At 42.8% G+C, this 21,915-nt stretch overlaps 1 protein-coding gene across 4 annotated transcripts in view; it reads right to left on the bottom strand.

Annotated features, from left to right (window-relative positions):
• cux1b (cut-like homeobox 1b) overlaps positions 1–21,915 on the bottom strand; it is a 93,163-nt gene extending 71,248 nt beyond the window's left edge. For all 4 annotated transcript variants that reach the window (XM_077566932.1, XM_077566928.1, XM_077566929.1 and 1 more), the window contains exon 1: positions 21,761–21,915. In XM_077566932.1, the coding sequence (XP_077423058.1) occupies positions 21,761–21,823 (63 nt within the window). In that variant the 5' untranslated portion in view covers positions 21,824–21,915. The remainder of the gene's footprint in view (positions 1–21,760) is intronic.

Raw genomic sequence — 21,915 nt, 5'->3', positions numbered from 1 at the left:
AGATTTCACACTTAACAAGGAAGGCGGAAGTGCAATGTGAACCACAACAGCATGTCTACGCTCACCGACATTAACATATCGATGTCAGCTCAACTCAACTCTAACTATATTTATATAGCACTTTCACAACAGCTGTAGCTAATTAGTCTAATATAGCTGGTTAGAACGTATTGTAATCCCCCCCCTAAGCAGCCAAGGCTAGACACAGCCGCCATTGTACTTTTAATTGCTTTATTGAACAAACAGTAACAAAATAAAAGACTAAGTAAGATACCAATGGCTACAACTCATGCCGAGTCACTCAACACACAGACTGGCTAAGGCGTTAGCCAGTTAACATCTACTGCCGCCTTTTAAAGCCTTACACTCAACTTAAAAGTTTAACCTGCAGTTTTCTTTTTCTAAGCAAGTTCTTTCATAAGTTGTGCCTCCTGTCAGTTAAGAACTGATATAAATGAAACTGTGGTAGTTGAGTCTAAAGACAGAAAAAAAAAAAACTAATGGTTTGGCCACCATTAACCCCGGACCTCAACCATATTGTCATAGTCTCCCCATTAACTAACGATAATGCAGTGGTAAAGTCACAATCACAAGAAATATGTATGGATAAACACTTCCAGTAGCAACATGACAAAAGGCCACCATCTTCATGAAAAAAAAAAAACTCAATAAATACATTCAGCTAAAAACAACAACCTGATCACTTAAGTACATTACCAACCATATTTCACTTCCCACACTGCTCTTCTCAAGAATAATGTTCCATTTGTGCTATTTGAGTTGCGTTTTTAGGCCAAGTGAAGTGACGCTGTTGGAAACATCATGGTAATTTTGACGCGTCAGCAAGGAAAACCCCTCTGAATTTTGGCCCGTATGCGCTTATTAGTAGACACCTTTAAATGGAACTTGTCAGCCAATCAAAGAAGGGAGTCCCAAGAGTAACAGCCAAAACAAAACGATCGATGATATTGCGGGGAGGAAAAAAAAAAGAAGTTACTGTATACTAGTGGTGGACAAAAGCTGTCCTTGAGGGGCGGAGTCCTGCCGGTTTTGAATGCTTCCCTTCTCCAACACAGCTGATGTGTGATCAGCTCATTAGCAAGCTCTGCACAAGCCTGATAACAATCCTGTTAATTGGAATCAGCTTGTGTTGTAAGAGGGGAAACCTCCGGCCCTCGAGGACCGAATTTGCCCACCCCTGCAGTTTCACTGCTACTTTGTAGGTGTTTTTGGACCAAATTTTCTATCGGTGATATCGCACAAAACATTTGCCAAAAAAGGCAGTTTTTTGCGTGCATGCACACACACACACACAAAGATGGATGGATGGATGGAGAAATAAATCTCCATAGCCAATCATCCAGTTTTCTAAATCCTTGGTATGTCATACTAAGGTTGAAGTGGCCATTCAAACCACTCAGAATTTTGCCATAGACTGTTATTTTTAGAAAGTCTTGCCAAGTAGCTACCTAACCTACCCCAACCCCAAAACCCAGCAAATTGGTGGTAACAGAGCATGTCTTTTTTTGTACCGCGTGATGACAAATCCTTACTCAGCACATGTTGCAAACCACGATTGATTTGAAAACCTCCTCCCGCTTACACATTGTGTTTCATAAATTTATAATGACTTTAGAACCTGAAACAACCGTGGACCCAACCATGGAGTCGTGAGTGGATGGAGTCTAACGAGAAGCTTGTAGGCTCTGAGCATTTTGCTGCTTTTTTTTTTTTTTTCCTAAACACAGATCCATATCTAGCAGCAGCGCGAGAGCTGTCAAGACTCACCTCGCTGACGCTGATGGAGGCCTGGATCAAAAGCGGCCTTTTTACACGGCAGCCTCGTTTATATTGATCCATATTTTTTTTCTGCTGAGAGACTGCTTGTTGTTTTTTCTCCCCCAGCATCCCCGGCCTTAACTCTCCTGAAGCTCGCTGAGCGCGAGTCATTATTTTGCCTGACCTATTGTCTTGACAAGGGGAGAGAGGAGGTTGTGCCTAAATACAAATATAATGAGACTAAGATGCTTTGTGGCATGGAGGAAGTGCAGTTCACTTGGTCTCATTTTGCAGAGTTTGAATTCAGCCCGAGGCCCGTGTCACAAAGGGTGAGTGGTGCGGCGTGTGCGATGGGAGGAGAAGGGGGTACAGTGATATGCCGGGGTGTAAAAGGGCAAGATTTTTCATCCTTGCGTTTACAGGGTGGAACGGCTAGGATATTGAGATCCGAGATAGGATCAGGGGGTAGTGAGCTGTTTCAGCCATGATAAAGGCCACGCATTACAAACAGAGCACAGATACAGGGAGGGGAGAAAGGGAGAGCGAGTATATCACACCTCTCATCCCTGAATTAATGCCTCCATTCTACCAGGAAGCCATTCCGTGCCAGGGAGAGGAGATTGGGGCGAGGATGAGTGCACAGATACGGACAAAAAAAAAAAAAAAAAAAATGGAAACAGCAATCGTGAAGAGGGGTGATAGGGATTAATCAAGTGGGGCTCTGTGCGCCCAATGGAGACGCCAGGGTCCCAAGGACTGGACGCACATTTGACACCACCACTATCCATTACATGACATCAGATGCACATACAAGTAATCACTGGTGGATAATGACGGGGTCGGGGGGGCAGGCTGGCCACAAAAAAAAAATCATTTGCCCCCTGCGGTGGGCAATAAAGTCAACGAGGGAATAAAAATCAATCAAAGTCTGGATGCTGGATATCCACTCGTGTTGGTCTTTTAAAGTCAACCAGCCTGGAAAATAGAGTAGTTGTGAAAAGTCGCGGGAACTTGGTGAAGATTAGATCTGTTCTCACTTCGTTAAACAATATGATTTGTTGTGATTCACCAGAAACTTCCATTTAAGGAGGCTTTGTGACTTTATGATATTTGTTCAGTTGCAGGACACTCAAATCAAAAACGCTCTCACTCTTACGCCTCGGGAACATTAAATCCTGACTCTGCACACCCGTTAAAAATAGCCTTGTTGAGAGCGCATTGTTAAGCTTTTTAAGGATATTAACACGATTATATCTGCTGGCAAGTTCCGATAATAGGTATTCGATGGATACCGGTTGTAAGGTAAGGTTATTTGTGCGAGCAGTCAGTGAATATTGAGACTTTCTCGGGTACCACAGCTACTAGATATCGTACTTCCAATACAATATCATATTGACGAAAGTACCACAATCTGACAAGTAACGTAACATTAATATTAGTACAGTATAACACTGTTTTGAAGTGCTAATTTTTAAACCAGCTACGAGAGTTAGCGTCGCTACAGAGGAAGATAACTAGCATGGCTGCCATCAGTTGGTTTCTTCTTCGACGTTACTTCACACAGAAGGCGAAGAAGAGAGCATTAGCTCATTGTCATTAGCATTAGCATTATTGTCTAAGAAATAAGTACTGTACTTTTAATGCTGTAGCCTACTACATATTGATTTCATTTAGAAAATCTGAATTATTTTCAATTTAAGTTGACTAAAATACCTACGAAGTATGTTCAACGGGGGGAAACATGATACCGTGAAAGCACAATACTTTTATTCACGGATATCATACTGTCAAAATCTATCGTTAGCCTTATAACGTAGCTGCTCAAGTCATTTTAACTTACGGTCACAGTATCAATAAAAAATACCAATGAGCTTGATAAAATGGTGTTTCTTCATCAATTTGTATGTAGATTCCAAATAATCCAGGTCATAATTATCCACTAAGGTTCAATCGAGGAAAATGGCCTTATTTGCTGTTTTGTTTTTCTTATTTTACACCCCCCCCCCCAAAAAAAAGGGTTAACGATATACATTTACATCACCTTTTATAACACAGGCCATACTGTATGTGTGTGAACACTGAACAAACGTCCATTTCGCAACAGGTGAGCTCAAGGTGAAGCCCAAAGAAAACAACAAAAACTCACCAACGGTGTTTTTTTAATTACCATCGCCAATTCAGGCCAGGACAACAAATCTAAACCAGCTCTTCAAGATGACAGTGCACCCTGTTTATATGGTGAACCCAACTAACCCAAAACTCAAACAAAGTTATTTTGTCAGCGACAAAGGTTACCGGGAAATAGAAGGGCTAGTGTTCCTGTCAATCCATGTGCCAAAGACGGTGCAGTTAAAACCACGTAAAATGGCACCCAATAGTGTGTCATTTAATTGACCAGGGTTGGGCTTTGAACTACATTTACTTGATTGTCTATTATGGCGTGAGTTAAACACTTAAACGTTTACTGTTGACTAATCATCAATGATTTAATAACATCTTTAATATGGGAGACACTCTTTCTGAAGGTTATGAACTCCTGACACAAGGTCAGTGTTGTATTGAGCAGAATAATGTGGTCAGACAAGCTGTGGGACCGTAGAGGCCTCCTTAGGTTTATGTTTCGATTAATGTTTCAACACGCAGGCGTGAAAAGCAATGCTGGGTGAAGATAAATATCGAAATAATATTATACATTTTACAAAACAAAACAAAATCTCGGAAAATGGATGTGAATAGTGACAAAAGTTGACTCATGAAGCGATTCTTAGTCCCTTAGTCCTAAAGTTTGGGCATCTTTTTGAGTTTGAACCATTTCGATCGCGATTCCAGTTCCAAACAATTCTCCAGTCAGATTCTTTTAGGGTCGGAGAGGTCTGTATGGTTTAAATCAGTGGCGTCCAAAGCACTGCACCATTGCACAATTCTTCTTCAAGATCTCCGGCCACTTCTTTTTCAGGTCGGTGGACGAGACACTGAAATATTCAAATGTGAAAGATTCTGTCCGAATCGAAATATTAGTCCCAGTTCCGAGTTTGGATTCTTGACATATTCTGGATTTGGATTCATTCTGCAGTGCCCAATTCAATTTTTGACTCATCTATACACTTGATCAGATTCATTGTGGGTTTTCCCCTCGTTACATTGCTACGACATCCCAATCGCGCCACTTGTAGGCAAAACTCGGAATTATGTCATTTGAACCATGTAGTGTAAATCCAGCCTTGGATTCCTTATGATAACCCATGTTAACTCTTTGACTGCCAGACGTTTTCAGAAAAGGGATGCCGTGGGTGCCAGCCGATTTTAAGCATTTTGACTGATCTTTCAAGGTCCACAGAAAATTATGTGTTTGGACTACGGAAACACACATACTACCAAATGAAAAGATTGAACTGTCATCTTTCATCAGAAAAAAAAGTTTGTTTCTACCTTATTCCGTTTTTGAGTAATCAACAATAGAAAATGTTTAGTTTCACCTCTGTTTTGAAAAAAACGTCTTTTAGCGTCTTTGGCACTCCTCCATAGGATTTTACGAAACGTTATTTAACGTTTTTGGCAGTCAAAGAGTTAACATAAATTAAAAACTAGAGCCCAAACCTTCAAGTGTGTATTTACACTAATGTGTACAGCTCATACTCTCATCGTTTTCTACGATGGCGCCGACATCCGACCAAGTTTGACATTCGTGGTCTACATGATCAGCATCCGCAGGCGAGCTCTTACTCAGCCTTTATGACCTTTTTTCGCTCCACTCGCGTGACTTTGGGTTGGGGGAATAAAGTAAAGAAAGAGTGTGAAACCAAGACAACGAGAATAGCTTATCCTCACAGAAATGACAGAATAATTAGCTCGGTAATAGGTTGTAATTATATCGGCCCATGTTGAGAGAGTTTTGATATTAAAGCGGGAAGAATAAAGGAAGAGGAATGGCGCTCAGTGGGAAGTAGGCTGGGGCGTGCTTAAGAACTCCAGCTTTCTATTGATTGATCCAAACATCAAACAAACCACTAAAGTAACGGTGGGGGGAGGCGTGAAGGACAGCTAAAAGCTATTTGGGGCCCTGACTGCATAAAAGACCTGACCTGTTCAACACAGCCTACATATCAAAACCATCAAATGGCAATCAATAGACCAAAGCGGTCAACTCAACAAACCATCACCAGACTAAAACATGAAACCCGGGGCCCAAGCGTCAGATGATAGGCTACACTCAGCTTATCCATTACCATCAGATAAAGAGGAGATAAAACACAGAGCCTAATCCTTTCATGTGTCGTGACAGCCACAGCACCCTCCAAGGCATTCCTTCAGTCTGGCTCTCAAATAGTTTTATGGCGGAAGGCAGCCATTCAGCCAGCCAGCCAGCCAGCCAGCCAGCCAGTCAGTCAGGGCTGTTCTGGTCTGTTTGTCTTATTTCACCGTTTACACGCTGTTTTATAGGCAGTTATTATGGTCGCCATGGTGATGCCATACGTTTTTATGGTCTTTCGGTCTCAGGGCAGAGAGTGTAATAAGTAAAGCACACACAGCCTCACACACACACACACACACACACACACACACACACACACACACACACACACACACACACACACACACACACACACACACACACACACACACAAAAAGCCTCAGAAAACACACTCCTGCTGTGGAAAGGTCTCCTGTCCCTCCCTTTCCTCCCTCGCTCTTTATCAGCCTGGACAAAATGCCTCTCTGCGTGCTCCGTGCTCCTTGCGAAAACACGGATCGGCCGACTTGGACTTGTTCTCTTGCACATCTGGAGTTGATCAGAAAGGCCTCCTGGAAGCTGAGGCCTCTGGGCCTATTAATAACCATGCTGCTGAACTCGGGGTCAGACGGCAGTCAGCGGATGAGCCTGTGTCTACTAAGCACACGGGTCCCCCTCGCCCCCCCCCCCCCCCTTTCTTCCTCACCAGTGGTCCACTCTCACTTTGGGGAAACGAGGCGTCAGAGCTTGACTGCTCGTCCGCGTCGAAACCAGATTAACCCAAGTCTAGACTTAGCGAGGCCTTAGAAAACTTAGCTATGCAAACCCCGCTCATGGTGTCGGTGAGATTATTTGGCCCTTCACTCATTCACACCTCAAGTTCAAGTTCAAGGAGGTTTGTGTTATTAAAACGGGAAAGCCAGATGGCGACGTGGTCGTCTGTTTGCTCCCGCTGTTGAGCCAGTCAGACGGCCTGGGTCACCGAGAGGCCGGCAGGGTCGGCACACCCCTGAACCCTGGCTCCAGTTTGACAGCTGCTGGGGTCAAAGGTTCGGCAGGGGTCAAGGTACCGTCTGAGGACGAATCCAACAGACGTTAGCACGTTGGGATAAAATTTAACACCTTAGTGGTGCCCGACGACTTGGTCGCGGACCGGTACAGAATAAAAAGAATTGAAAAGAACTTGATGTACTTCCGGGTTATTTATTATCCGAGGCTAAAAAATATTTTATTTTGAAAAGTGGCCAAATAATTTATTTTACAACCGTCTATGACAGACCCTTGACCTACGTCAAGATGCTAATGATCTCAGTCGCTATGCGTATATCTGGGAATGTTCTGTGCAAGGCGGAAAAGGCCCATCGACGAGACAACACTCGAGCCTTTGACCAAGAAGAAAGAGGAAGGTGCAAGAGACCTACTTGAAATCTGGATTTACGGCGACAGCTGATTCTCACGCACGAGGCCCGCTCTGCACAATATGTGGTGAGCGACTCTTGATTTAGCGCTATGGTGGGTTATTCATGGACTTCTGATTTGTTCTGTGGTGCCTTGTTATGTTGGCGTATTTGTAATATAGTTAACATAAAAACGTGGCTTCACATTTATTCTTAAAAAATACTCCACAGTTTTTGTGTTGCTCACATTCATGATAAGCGTTACCATCATGAGCGTTTGTGCTGCTAGTACAGCTACATAAAAATGAAATACACAGTGGACTGGAGTTTGTTGTTATAGCATTAATCAGCCAACACAACAACAATTCTATTTTCACTATAAGTACAATTTTATTTTCACCTGAATTGATGGAAAAAGGTGTACTTGGAGGATCAGTTTATGGTTTTATGAATCAATCTTAGGCTATGAAAAGGAACGTCAATTCCATTTGATTATTTGTTTATGTTTTTATCCAGCCCTAGCTTGCAGCTCTGGGTTCTACTCTGATCATTAAACAAGCTTTGAAAAGGCAGTACAGACTACAATAAATGATATAAGAATGGAAAATGAGTCAAATGCCTATTCTTGATTTGAGAATGACGTCACTGTCTAGTGTCTAATGAAAAACGCGTTGGTGGGGGTGGGGGGGGGCGGTTCTGTCTGTGTTTTTTCTTCAAGTTTCTTTACAAATTCAACAACTCACAAAAGTGTACATTAGTGGAATGGCAAAATCTGAACATGAAATTCTTGGATCAACATGAGATGGGTGGTCTCTGAAAAGTTTCATAAAATGTGCATTTTTTTTTTGCCTAATCGCACCAACAACTCGTGAACCAACCATTGAGACGCAAACAAAAACAGAATTGCTTGCCTCGTGCTGATGCGAAGGTCAATTAAGCTTTTCCACCATCAAATGATTCTACAGCAATAACTTCAAAAACCAAAAACACGCATTTCACAGAAAGAGCCATCAAATAAATCAATCAATCGGGAGAACACTTTGTTAAGAGGAAATTATGTCCTGTCCAACACGCACGCACACACCTGCGAATACAAGGGGTAGTTGAATCATCATAATCGGCGGTAGTTTTGTGCTGAGCCCAGCCAGCAGTCTGTGTTATTTTTAGAGGGCTGACACAGAAGCAGGCCGTCCATTTACTCTGCAAGCTGGCAAGGGGGACCATCAGCACTCTGGGTTCTTTTTAAACCGACCGAAATGGGCATGAGCTCAACATAAACACTGAGAAGGTGTGGACACTCGCAGAATTGAATTAGCTCAGATTCACGGCCATTACAGTTCCATTACTTTAGTGTTAGGCGCCTCACAACCGTGTGTACGAATGCTTCAAAAGTACCAACCACCTCCCATAATACAGTGCGCTAATGAGACTAATTCCCAGCAGCCTGGTTTTCGATTCATTTAATCAGTATGATATGGAGTGTTGATCCCAAATCACAAAAGGAGATTTACATGTCATTTCACGTTAATCTGCTTGTTTCTGCATTATTTAAAGAAACCGTTTATACGACATTAGGCTAATCCCGCCTGGGCCGAGTGACATCGAGGCAAAAAGATAAAAACAGAAAAAGAAGACGGTGGCACAAATGGGACGGAGACGTTGAGGGCTAAAAGGTTGAAGGCTGCTCGCGTCTGATGTGAATGATGGCGCGAGCGCTGAAGGCCGGCGACGGATCGAGCCATTGAGGTCGTGATTGACATTGAAAACTACACCGAGTGAGCTTTTAGCAGATAGCAAGCCATATCATAATTCAATCCCTGTACCATCAAAGCGCGCCAATATCATAATTCAATACTGAGAACCATTAGTCTGCAGTGCACCAATATCATAATTCAATCCCGAGGCTATCAGCCTTTGCCAATATCATAATTCAATATGAGGACCATTAGGACACACCAATAGGCCTATTAGAATTCAATACTGACTGTCAATGATCTAAGCGGACAGCGATACCGTGGCCATGGGCTGATATGGGATCGGTACTGCATATAGAGAATCTCAGCCGCATTTAGCACGGGCGGCATGTTAACTGTGTGATAAACAACGCTAAAATAAGGAAGGGCACGGAGTTCAATCGTGGAAGGCCGCGGAGGATTTTGCCGCAAAAACAAGTCAGCGCTAGCTTTATGCAGCAGGACACACGGGCGAGCAACGTCTGACGTCCAAACTCAGCCGAGCGTTCAGGCAAACTTCAGCAACTGGCCGCTGAAGTGTGACCGCCCGCAGTTGGTCTAAATGATCACTTTGTGGAAATGGGACTCCATTTTGTTTTTTCTGGTCCATTGCTTCTGTTTGTGTTTCCATGTTAATGTCTTCTTCTTCTTCAAAAAGGTCACAAAGGCTCGTTTTGTCAGAAATCTGCAACTTCGCAAACAATCAAACGCTTAAAATTTCCAACTGCTCTTTTCAGACAACACAGAAAAGCCGACATTTCTTCAAGGTTATTTTCACCTCGTATTCCTTAACATAGTGAGACGCTACACGCAGGGAGCAAAATAACTTCAGCAAATGGAAAACAATGGAGCATTGTTGTGTTATGTTTCCTTAAAAACACAAAACGCAGATTTTACGACAGGATATTACTTGACGACTACTTTGCCACTTATCACTTTGCTCTTTTCCCCCCCCCCCCAAATAAAAAGCACCAAACAGTCGGGTCTTTGTTTTGCTGGGCCCTCCCGTGCTTTAAACAATGTAAAATGCAATCTTTCACAGAGGAATGCCCGTAAAAAAATATATCTACTAATCAAGATTACTTCCACTTTCCCTCATAACAAAAGTAAATTGGCCTCATTTAAAAAAAATAATAATAATAAAAAATGTATAGCCCTCTCTTATACAAATTTGGAGCATGGGCATCAACGTTGAACCCACATATAAATGTGGACTATCAAGAGCTGACATTTAAATTAGATTGCATAGATCAGGGGTGGCCAAGTTCGGTCCTCGAGAGCCACTATCCAGCCTGTTTTCCATGTTTCTCTCCCCTAACACACCTGATTCATGATCAGGATCGTTGTCAGGCTTCTGCAAAGCTTGCTGATGAGCTGGACATTAGATTCAGCTGCTCTGAGGGAGGAAGACATGGAAAACAGGCTGGATAGTGGCTCTCGAGGACCGAACTTGGCCACCCCTGGCATAGATGAACGTCAGACAGCTACGAAGAAGCATCACATGACCGCCGTTGTTCTGTTTCTTACCATATTCATTTTTATACGTGGCCTGAGTACTACGGAAAACCGTCTTTTCCAAACAAACTGTTTTAAGTTGATTTACGGCAAGGTTCTGCCAGATGATCCAAACAAGGTTAGTAGTAACATAAATAGGGGAAATCCATACCTAAGATTTAGAAGTTTTTTTGGATCTAAGGAAGAACGCCTTCAACAACCAAGAAGCTTTCCATTGCCTCGATTCAACTTTTGCAGCGAACTTTTGCCTGCTCAGTAAATGCTGTGACGTCTCGACTGAAATAGGAGCCGAGTAATGGCCGATTCTGTCATGAGAGCTGGCGAAACTCAATGATGCTGTAGGTGAGCGACTCTGAGAGGGTCTGTAAATGATGCCCGGCGCTTGAAAGGGAATCTCTCGTTTCTATTTGCGGAGTGCGTGTCTGGTTTATAGCTCGCTAAATGGCAGGAATCAATGAGACAACGCAAATGTGATTAAAATTGGGGAGCAAATGGACAAAAATGCCTGTGAAGTCAAACAAAATCAATTTGAAACTATGGATGCGGCTATCGAATACTTTTAAAATCAAATTCTACCGATTGTTTAATCAAGTGACGTGATTAAAAAAAAAAGGGGGTTCTAAAATTGACATGAATGTTGGCATATGATGCAAGAGCTACAATATTTCTGGTTAAGAAATGCTGCTGAAGTCGCACACGCGTTGAGTTTTATTACATCGCAAGAGATGCTAACATATCACGCAAGACTCCCAACATTCAACTCAACTCAACTCTCTAAAGCACTTCATAACAGCCCCTACTCGTTTCTTAAGATGGAAAGAGCAGAGACAATGAAAACAGCAGGGCCCCAGAATTGACCCCTGTGGAACGCCATGCCTTCTTTTATACACGTGAATTCATATTGCACATTTTCATTCGACCGCTTTCTTCTTTTTTTTTGCTCAACATAGTTAGTATGAAGGGATTACAATAAATCACATGACGTTACGTACATGAGTCGACTACTCAGCACACCAAATTCCCTGATCACCTGCAACCAATGGTGGCCATAACGAATCATACGAGTCGGGTGCCGAACCCCTGGGATTGCATCAAACCCAGGTTAAAAATCATTATCATAAAACAACAAAATAATACTCACTGGGGGGGCCGGGGGTGACTCTCCCGATCGCATGTTGCTTCTTTAGGAACGCTACGAGGCTTTCCTCGCTTTCTTTATAAGCGTTTCACATTCTACGTCACTATGCACTGTACGCGTTGTGACGTAAATAACAATGGCTGCGTGCGTCCAAATAAAGTTTCTACAAAATGTATTCAACTGGAAATGATTTTGGAAAAATAAATCTCATAAGTTAGGTTAGTAACAAGTTCAATAGAGCAAACTTGCCATTACAGCCGGGGTTCCTTTTAAACTGAACAGGAATAGCTTGCTTTTAAATTACACAATGTGGCGCTTTATTAAAATCGGGTTAATGTGGTAAAGAGAAAAGTACGCCAAGGGCAGAAAAAGAAAACCATGTCAGCACGAGTGCTAGGATGCCACGAAACATACTCGTAGTTTATTGAAGCTAAAACTTTGTAAACCAACCCCCCCCCCCTAAAAAAAAACAACAACAACAAAGAAACCAAAACAAAACAAATGACAACCCCTCGTTGTCGAAAGATTTAATTAGCCTACATGCTCATTAAGTAGCAACCTTAACAAAGCTGTTATCCAATGACGTCCCCTTGAGGCGTTGACAAGGCAACTGTTACAACGCTGATGTTGTGTACGTGCGACTTGGGATGTTTGTATTTTGCACTACCATGGAAATTGGTTTAAGACAAAATATGAACAACATACATAAATGATATAATAAAATTTCAGACATTTCAGGAAAGTAGGCCTCAAAAATGCGCAAAAGTACAATTCTTTAAGAATTTGGGTTAATTTCCTGTTTGCTGCACACTTTAAGCACCTTCACGTCCATCTGTTTATCTGAAAGGCGCTGGTAAAAAATAAATAATAATAATAATAATAATCCACAGTGCAGCGTAAAATGTGCTCGACGGCATTATTAGATCATGACTCAAGTTATTTTTTGTTTGGTAAATTGGCTTAAACTGGGGCGTAGCTGACACTCCCCTCTGCAGCAGACGGATAAAACCGAGAAGCGAGGGAAGGAAGAGTCCGAGGTGAGGACGACTTCCGTCCAGATACGAGAAGGAGTCTTCTCGCCGGGGTACAGGGGGGGGTGGCGGGGCTTTTCCAGTCGACACCAAAAGACCTGCCATGCGCTCGCCCGACTCTCTGACTCATGCTTAGTCGCCAACACCCACCAAGCACACAGTGCAAGCTCAGTCCCGATGCCAGGTTTTGTCACTGGGCAGAGGGCTGCTTGGCTACAGTAAAAGCATGACGTGATTGCCCCCCCCCCCCTCCACCCTCAATGCTCCCCCAGCCTGTGCAGCAACAGTCGGGGTAAAAATATCCCGACCAGTGCCTTCAGACAACCAGCTCATAAATTAACAGTAAAACTCCTGCAGACAACAACAACAGCAGCAGCAGCGGCATCGGCGGGCCGGTCGCTGAGAGATTTAAACCACTCGGGTTGCCGCCGACCGCCGCGCCGGGATCAACTTACCGAAGCCTTGACTAAATTTACCCGGCGCAAGATGGAGAATAAGAATGAATGACAGATCACTTTTCAGAAAAGTTACTACAGAGCTGCCCGCAAATCGAGGAAACAGACGAGAACTCCGAGGCCGACATAACCGCCTCCCGCATTAAGTCTAGTTTTTACTCGGGGGCGGGCGTGCAGTATCGCTAAATGACCTCGGCTGCCTGACATCAATCGACAAATTGCTATTTTTATAAGGATGAGAAAAACTCTCTCTTAAGGTTCTGAATATTTTTAGAATCAAGTATTGCACCAATTATCAATTAATTGAGTAGTCGGATAAAAATGATTTCGCATAATTCAATTAAATAATGCGCTTTTATAAATAACTTTTTAAGGCATGCTGATGATCCCGTGAGCTCCCTGAACGTTTGTTGACATTTTTAAACAAAGATGTCTATTGTGTAAGGCAATATGCTTAAATACATAGTTACGGATTTAGAGTTGTGAATATTGACTACTAATGTTTGGTATCGGCCTTAAACCAAAAATATCGATCTGTCTCTTGTTAAGTGTGAAATGATTCCAAACTTTGGACATTCTCTGTCTTTTGCGGACTCTTTTCTCCAGGCTTTCCGCTATGTTGCCAATATAATTCTATACAGATCAAACTGCAGTAACGGAAAGAAGTTGTGGAAAAATTACCCTGCAAAGCTTTAAAGCAGAGATTTTGTTTCGACAATGTTTTTTTTTTTTTAATGGAAGTGTTTCAATTATTCGATTAATCGTAGCAGCCCTAATACGGGTATTCCAATACTCCATCGCATCTGATTCAAATGATTAGGATCGTTATCAGGCTTCTGCAGAACTTGAAGACCGGATCATTAGAATCAGGTGTGTTGGAGGAGGGAAACATCTAAAGCATACAGGATGCCCCGAGGACCAGTGGTGTCCAAACTATGGTCCGGGGCCCATTTGTGGCCTGCTGTCCAATATTAACTCTTTGACTGCCAAAAACGTTAAATAACGTTTAGTAAAATCCTATGGAGGGGTGCCAAAGACGTTAAAAGACGTTTTTTTCCAAAACAGAGGTGAAACCATTTACTATTATTGATTACTGAAAAACGGAATAAGGTAGAAACAAACTTTTTTTTCTGATGAAAGATGAGAGTCCAATCTTCATCTATCATTTGGTAGTATGTGTGTTTCCATAGTCCAAACACATCATTTTCTGTGGACCTTGAAAGATCAGTCAAAATGCTTAAATCGGCTGGCACCCACGGCATCCCTTTTCTGAAAACGTCTGGCAGTCAAAGAGTTAAGCGTCCCCCGCAAGCATATCCTAAAATGTCATTAATTGCTAATCAATTCATTTTAGATAACTGTAGAGATTTTCTAAATATGCAAAGATGCAAATAAACTATTTTCAACAAACTAATAACACAAAGTCTAATATGTACACATACATTGAAACATTGTGTAAAGCACCATGAAGCTGAACTTTATTGATATCTCATTTTGAGTTTGCCAAAACAAAACATCACAAATATTCAAAATAACCATATATATAATAGTTGGGCACAACCACAACAGATGGACCAACATGGCATGTCCATTATCATCGGCGGATTTCTTTATCATCTGGTGCATCTATATGACGTCAAATTGGTTGATAACTGCCGATAATTAATCGACAGATTGCTTGATTATCTGTTTGACGTCAAATTTGTCGATAATTGCCGGTAATTATCGGCCACCGATATTATCGTGTATCCCTAGTGAATAGGATGGAGCTCAACTAGCTGTATCACCACCTTCGGGACAGACATGATTAATCAATCAGTTCCACACAACTGAAAAAAAAAATCATAATCATTCGATTATCTATTGTTAGTTTTTGTTTAGCGGATAAATTGAGTAAAATTTCCTGGCCTTGCACCGTTAACAGAAGCACACACAAACGATTAAGTGACTTTTGCCTAATCCGGCTAATAAACAGGAGGTAACAAAGTTCCAGGCTTTGGGGGGGGGGGGGGGTAGACGAAGGCCATTAGGCCTAATAAATCGCACACAACTTAAGTTCTGTTTGCAATTTTCCAAGGTTACGCAGAAAAATCCGAAGCATACTGACATCTCATATCTTATTAGGGCTTGCCAATAACGGAGCGCAATCTCCCATTGCTCCCAAGTAAAGACACAATGTTCCCAGCAAACTGCTTGACTAGGTCAAATGAAAAAGAAGGAGGGGGGGGGGGGGGGACAACAATAGGAGAGAAGACTGATGAGCTCCTCTAAAGAAACTCCGCTCCGTAATGGACGGACAGGGATTAGTCGTTAAAACCTCCGCCATCTGTAATTCACAGTCATCCTGCCGTCATCTCTGAATCACTGATCCATTTTGCAAGTGTGCAAGACCTTGCTAAAAGCATCACTGTTGCGCCCATTTGTGTTTCGAATGGTGGTGAGGAGAAGGGGGGGTAACAAGAGAAGGTGCAAAATAAAAGACGGGAGGGGAAGGAGAAAAAAAAACAAAAAACCTGCACGCAGAGAAGACAAGTTAACAGCTCGCGACGCTGTCTCAAAGCACTCTCTTGTCCTGTAACAACCACCTAGCTGGTTGCTCACGCGGGGAGGGGGGGGGGGGGGTAAGGAATGGGACACGCTGATCAAATAAGATTTTAATGAACATCAGCAGCTGGAGCCTGAGGAATAGACTGTGATGGCTTAAAGCGAATGACATCGAGGTTGGCTTGGATTTTCATCATCAAAAGCACACCAAAATTGTGTGTTAAAGACGAAACGGGCTGTGAGGAAGAAACTTAGCATGATCGTAATTCTGGAAATGCTAAAGCGGTCCAATAATAACGACGTATGTTCTGTTTAAGAATTTCATAAAAACAAGTGTTATTAGACGGCTTTAGCAACATGAAAATGTCTCATTTCAACGTTTTTTTCTATTTTGTTTCAGTTGTTTTGAATGTCTGTCTGAATGAGGACAACTGTTTTCGTTTGTTTAGCAAAGCAAAAAGACACATGATTAAAAAGCTCCAAATGCATTGATACTTTATTAAGTAAAATGAGCAGAATTCATATTTTAAGGACTAAATTTGCAGTGAAAACACACATTTAGTCATCTCCTCCAAATCAAGGTTGTCCTCACTTAGTTCATTACAACAAAGTGATGACGGCCGGTTTGTCTTCAAATAAAGCGCACCTAAAGTGAGACGATTGGGCCTTGAAGGACAGTTTAAACTCACTAGAAAGTGTTATAAATCGTGTTTTCATTCATTGTTAAACGACACACTTTGAATAGACATGCGGAGGAATCTAAAAAGTCAGCATTGGATTGGTCGTGGACGGCGATGATATACGCCACATTCCAGAGAGCTGGGAAGTCGCAAACATTCCCCTTGGAACTTCCGAGGTTCGACCTCAAAGCGTTCCAGATGAAAGTAGACAACAAATATGTGGTAGGCCTCAATAAGCATGTTCTTTTAGCAGTACATAACGGTCGATTATGTTGAAAACCACTAAATATGCTGGGCAACAAAACGTTGCCTCATCTGCCAAAATATTTCACACAAGGGATTATATACATATGTTGAGGATGTGAGAACTGTTGCTATCTAGCAGCATCGGGATTGATAATGACTTTTTTGGAATTCTAAATGTATATATATTAGATAAATGTAGGAATTTTTAAGTAAAAAGTGTACAGGGGGTTCTCACTTTAAGACACAAATGCTAACCTATGCAACCTAAAGCAAATGTGTATGTTAGAGTGCTAACCCATCGCTAACAAAGCAGAATCAAAATATGCTAACCTATGCGACATAAGCCAAATTTGTACGTCAAGTCAGAATGCTAACCTATCTCGAACTTATGATGACATAGTCATAATTCATTACAGTAAATATTTGGATGAAAAACACTTCCGGGCCTTAAATACAGAACAATCCAATGGCGAACGGTAGGTGCGGCCGTAACTGAGTGTGCCATGTGACCACTGACCGTGCCTTCTTCATCTGCTGTGCAAACTAACACACAACATTCATTAGGGGCGGGAATCTTTGAATGTCTCACAATTCGATTCGATTCCGATTTTTGGGTCTGCGATTCGATTCAGAATCGATTTTCGGTTTGAAATGATTTGATTGAAAATGTTTTTTTGCTTCTATCTATAGATGTGCAAAGGAATCGTAATGATCTACACCAGTCTGACTCGCTAATGCTAATTAGCGCGCTACTCGCGGCACTTTTATTACTTAAAAGAACGACTCCACACTGCAAAAAAAAAACAATTTTTATTGGAATAACTTGATTGTGACTTTTCCCTACTGAGGCCAAATTGGGTACAACATGAACAGCGCTCCAAATAAAGGCACACACAGACAAATAAAATCGACTTTGGGACATTTAAAATCGATTCTGAATCGTACTAAATGATCCTTATGAGAATCGATTTTTGGGCACACCCCTACTATTCATAATATTGAACGACAGTACCGTCGAAAAAACAAGGACCTTCTCCGTATATTCAAACAACAATACCATGACATCATCTGTGGGAAAATGAGCAACATCTACACTATGGCAACTTCCGCACGTAGCATTATTCTGACACTAGCGTGGAAACGGTAAAACCAGAACATTCAAGGAGCATTTAATCCATGCTACTTTGCCCCATTGTTGATCAAGGAAATTTAATCTGCTTAATCCCTAATATATAGCCAATAAACATTGTATAAAGAGTGCTATGCTTGTATGTGTGTTTAAGTAGCAGTCAGTTTGCAGGTTTACAATTAGCGTAACAGCCATGCTAATATCAGATAGCCGGTCTATACCATTGTTTAATTAATTTTTTTGTTTTGTGTGTCACTTTTTACAGCAAACGTCAACTGCGTGATGAACACGTTGACGCAAGCATGCTTTGCTTCTTATCTGGAGAACTGTAAGTAGTCGGCGCTAAGAAAACCTTCAAACTGTGTTTTAATACTCTTAAATGTATTTAAAACATGGGAAGGATAAAACTGAGTTGTTTTTTTATGGCCTCTATGTCATGCCTTTAAACATTCTGTCTAGTGTGTCTGGATCAGGTTTTCGCTGTATTAAGTATTTGAGTGCATCTCTGCGGGTGCTGGCGTCGTGCTGAGGCGTCAGAATTCGTCATCACGGAAATTGACATGCATCGAGTTTACGAGTGATACTTTCGAAGCACGTTCCTCGGTCATAAGTGGTCAATTTCCCACTTGGCAGTGTTCTGGAATGCAGTATCGTATCGACCTTTGATCCTCGGTCCTGTGAGCCTTTACGTGAATTATGGACGTGACTTCCGGTCTGAACTGGATCGCCGTGTTTGGTTGACATGGCAACGGTGCGTGTGAGTCCGTCCACCTTCTTTTTTTAAACATTGTGGGAATGCCAGTTGTCACGTCTTAAAAAAAGAGAAAACATTACGATCCCGCAGGGGTTGGAGGATGACATCAAAAAAGTGGCCGGCGACGACGTACGCGTGTTGATTTTATTTCAGAAGTCGGTCATTGCAGACGGTGAGGCAATGACTAATCTCAAACCTTTCATCTTGTATAAACCCCTCCTACTCCACACTCAGGGATGTGATTTGACCAAAGTGAAATTATCTGAAAATTTAGCCGGGGGTCTGGGGGCCGCTGGCACCCAGCTAGGTCCAGGGAGCTCATGGGTTTTCCGTGTTTTTAAGTACTTTCAATGCACTCACATGACAAAGAAATAGACAAAACAACAGCATAAATTTTCAATGTATATTGAACTATCCCATATAAAATGGCAGTTTTAGTCAACTCAAAATCAGTCACATTCAAAAACATTGGACTGCCTTTGCTTTTAAAAACTATCACTGAAAATATCATCATATCTAACTAATGTGATTACTAAGTTAACACATAAATAATGTTGAAGAGTTCAAATTTCATGAACAATTAATTGTATCATGACCAAATGAAAAGTAACTCATATTAGAGCATACCACAAATGTCTTTGTTATAGCAGAAGATGTTATCTGTCGGAGTCATGTGCATACACAATGAACTACTAAAATAAAAAAAATTTAAAAAAAATCAGAATTTTTTTTTGGGGGGGGAGATAAAAAAAGCGGAATTCCGCGAATTAGCGGAAAAATCACATCCCTGCACACTGCATCATATGTGCTCCAAAAGAACAAAGAAAAAAAACGGGTACAGTAAATACCTAACAGCAATAATATTAAATGGCGACAAATATTAAATTACTGTATGCATTTTTTAGAGTGTTTTCATTTGATAGTTTTTTTTATTCATGGTGTAAAAGTGTATAGCATTCAAACATATACCGTAATTATGACTTTACTCCGGCGTTAGCATCGGTTGCCGATCGACCGCGCCGCCTTCACACTTACGTACCAATTTGACTCACGTGGCCATTTTAGAAACAAAACTCCCATCGTTGTCTGTGTCGAAGCTTACAGAACAACGTGACATCGACTAGCGGCGTTACTCTGCTCGATACAACTCAGACGTCAGATATCCTCATCACAGTCAAAGTCCAGTTTGCTAGAAGAACTCCTAGCAACATTCCGATACATTTTTCCCGAGTCGTAAGGTGGGAAATTACATACTTCTTCCCCCAACACGGCGTAATCCACTACAACGCGCAGGAAAAATAGATCCCAATGAGGACTTGCTCTGAGGGCTTTCCTCCATGAGCCTCTTGGTGGGAGCGAGAGTAAATAAGATGTCATCAATAATAGACAGTGAATGTTCTGAGGAGTTCTGCACACATACACACGCACGCACACCAGCTCTGACTGATTCCTATCCCGCAGACAGGCCTGCCAAGCGCCAGCCTTTTTGCACACGCTCAGATTCACTGTCCTGACTAATCGCTTGTGATAGGGGCCTTTGCCATAATTACCCAGGGCCTTATCACAAACTTATGCGATGCATTTTTCATGTCCTGGCTGCTGGCGCTGCCTTCACTGTCCATGCTGGCAGTCCATCTACTAGGGGAGGGGGAGCAAAAAAAAAAAAAAAAAAAGGGACTGATCCTGCACATTCACACAGCAGTTCAAACAGGGAGAAATGGGTGAGAGCGGGGTGAAGGGCCAGTGAGGAGAGAGGGGAGGAAAAAATAAAAATGGAGGAGGAGGGGAGGGTGGCAGTGAGAGATTGGATGGCGAACAGGAAGGGGGAGGGAGACAGATAGCAAAGCACATTTTTTTACATAATGCATGAACAAGGGGGCAGGGGTAGGATCAAATAAATAGGAGAAGTGGAGCCTTGATGATGTGGCATAAGTGCAACACAAAGGCCACCGGGAAGACTTGTTCACTGTCCTTTTGTCTGCCAGCCGGTCGTGACCCAAATTAAAGTTTCGATCCCGTGCAAATTTGGGGGGAAAACAGTGTTTAGCCTAGATAACGCCATCTTATGTTAATGACCCCGCGTGAGCTTCTGCTAATAGTCATCAAGTTGAAGTCCAGCTAGGGCACGTTCACGTTAAATGCCACAAGGAAGGGGAAGGGGGAGGGGGAGGGGGGGCACAGTCGTATACACGCACACAACAGTGCCATTGTCTTGGTGTCTTGTGATAGGTCAAACCGGCTCGCATGTACACACAGGCCGCCGTTCACACGCACCCACTGGACCCAATATTCGTCCCCGGTTCCGCAAGCGCGTGCACGCCGGGATTAGAGGCACGCGCGCACGCACGATTTCAGGAGTTTAAAGCAACAAGGTCACGCTCCTCGTACATTATAAATCATATCATGAATTACGTTAAACTATCATTAATGTGTTGTTTAGTTTGTCAAAAGAAGAACAAGAGTGTGTTAATAGTGGCTTAAAAAAATACAGCTCAAACCACCACTTGGCGTCAAACTGCCTCCAAACCGCTAGCCGAAGAGCTCGCTAACATGTCAAGTAAACTTGCTCATTTGCTTATAAATACCACAAAAAAGGGGGAAGAGTGTCGTGTGTGCCGTCCACGTCGGTGCCCCCACAGCGCCACCGTCTAACGAGAACCACTTGGTGTTTTTTTCTCCCCCCGCCTCCCCCAGCCGAGGTAGCCAGCTCGCGGCTAAAGCGTCGGGCTAACTACGGCTACTAAAAGTTGAACAACACGCGATAAAAAAAGGTGGCGAAGGCGAAAAAGCTTCCCCGTACTGGCCGATATCGTTCAACGGTGGCGGCTCGAAGGGGCTGGAAGGGGGGCTTTTGTTATTTCACCGCATCCCGGCGGCGTCGCCCCCGCCGGTAGCCGGTCGCAGTGGTCCGATCGATGTGGAATTGAACAAAGAGGATCAATTTCTGATCAGCTAGAGGAGCCACTTTCATCAATGCGAGGGGGAGCTCTCCGGGCTCTCTTCCCCCTCCGTGAACGGGCGAACGAGGCGGCGGTGGAACAAAAACACACACTAAAGCCACCCGGGAGAGAAGCGTGAGCCCCCCGCGGAACGGCGGCCGAGCGAGCCCAAAGAGAGCGTCCACTGACCTGTAGTTGTTGCAAGTCAAAGCGCTTCCAATATTGAAACATCGATCCTGCATTGGCCGCCATCTTGAGACATATTGAGACAGGAATGAGATGCTGATAGAGCGCGCGGGGGTTGGAGTTCAGTGGAGGGGAGCGGGCGGTGGGAACACCCGGAC

The sequence above is a fragment of the Vanacampus margaritifer genome, chromosome 5, assembly GCF_051991255.1.
Source record: "Vanacampus margaritifer isolate UIUO_Vmar chromosome 5, RoL_Vmar_1.0, whole genome shotgun sequence".
Classification (NCBI taxonomy): domain Eukaryota; kingdom Metazoa; phylum Chordata; class Actinopteri; order Syngnathiformes; family Syngnathidae; genus Vanacampus; species Vanacampus margaritifer.
This window is presented reverse-complemented; position numbering and strand designations above follow the sequence as displayed.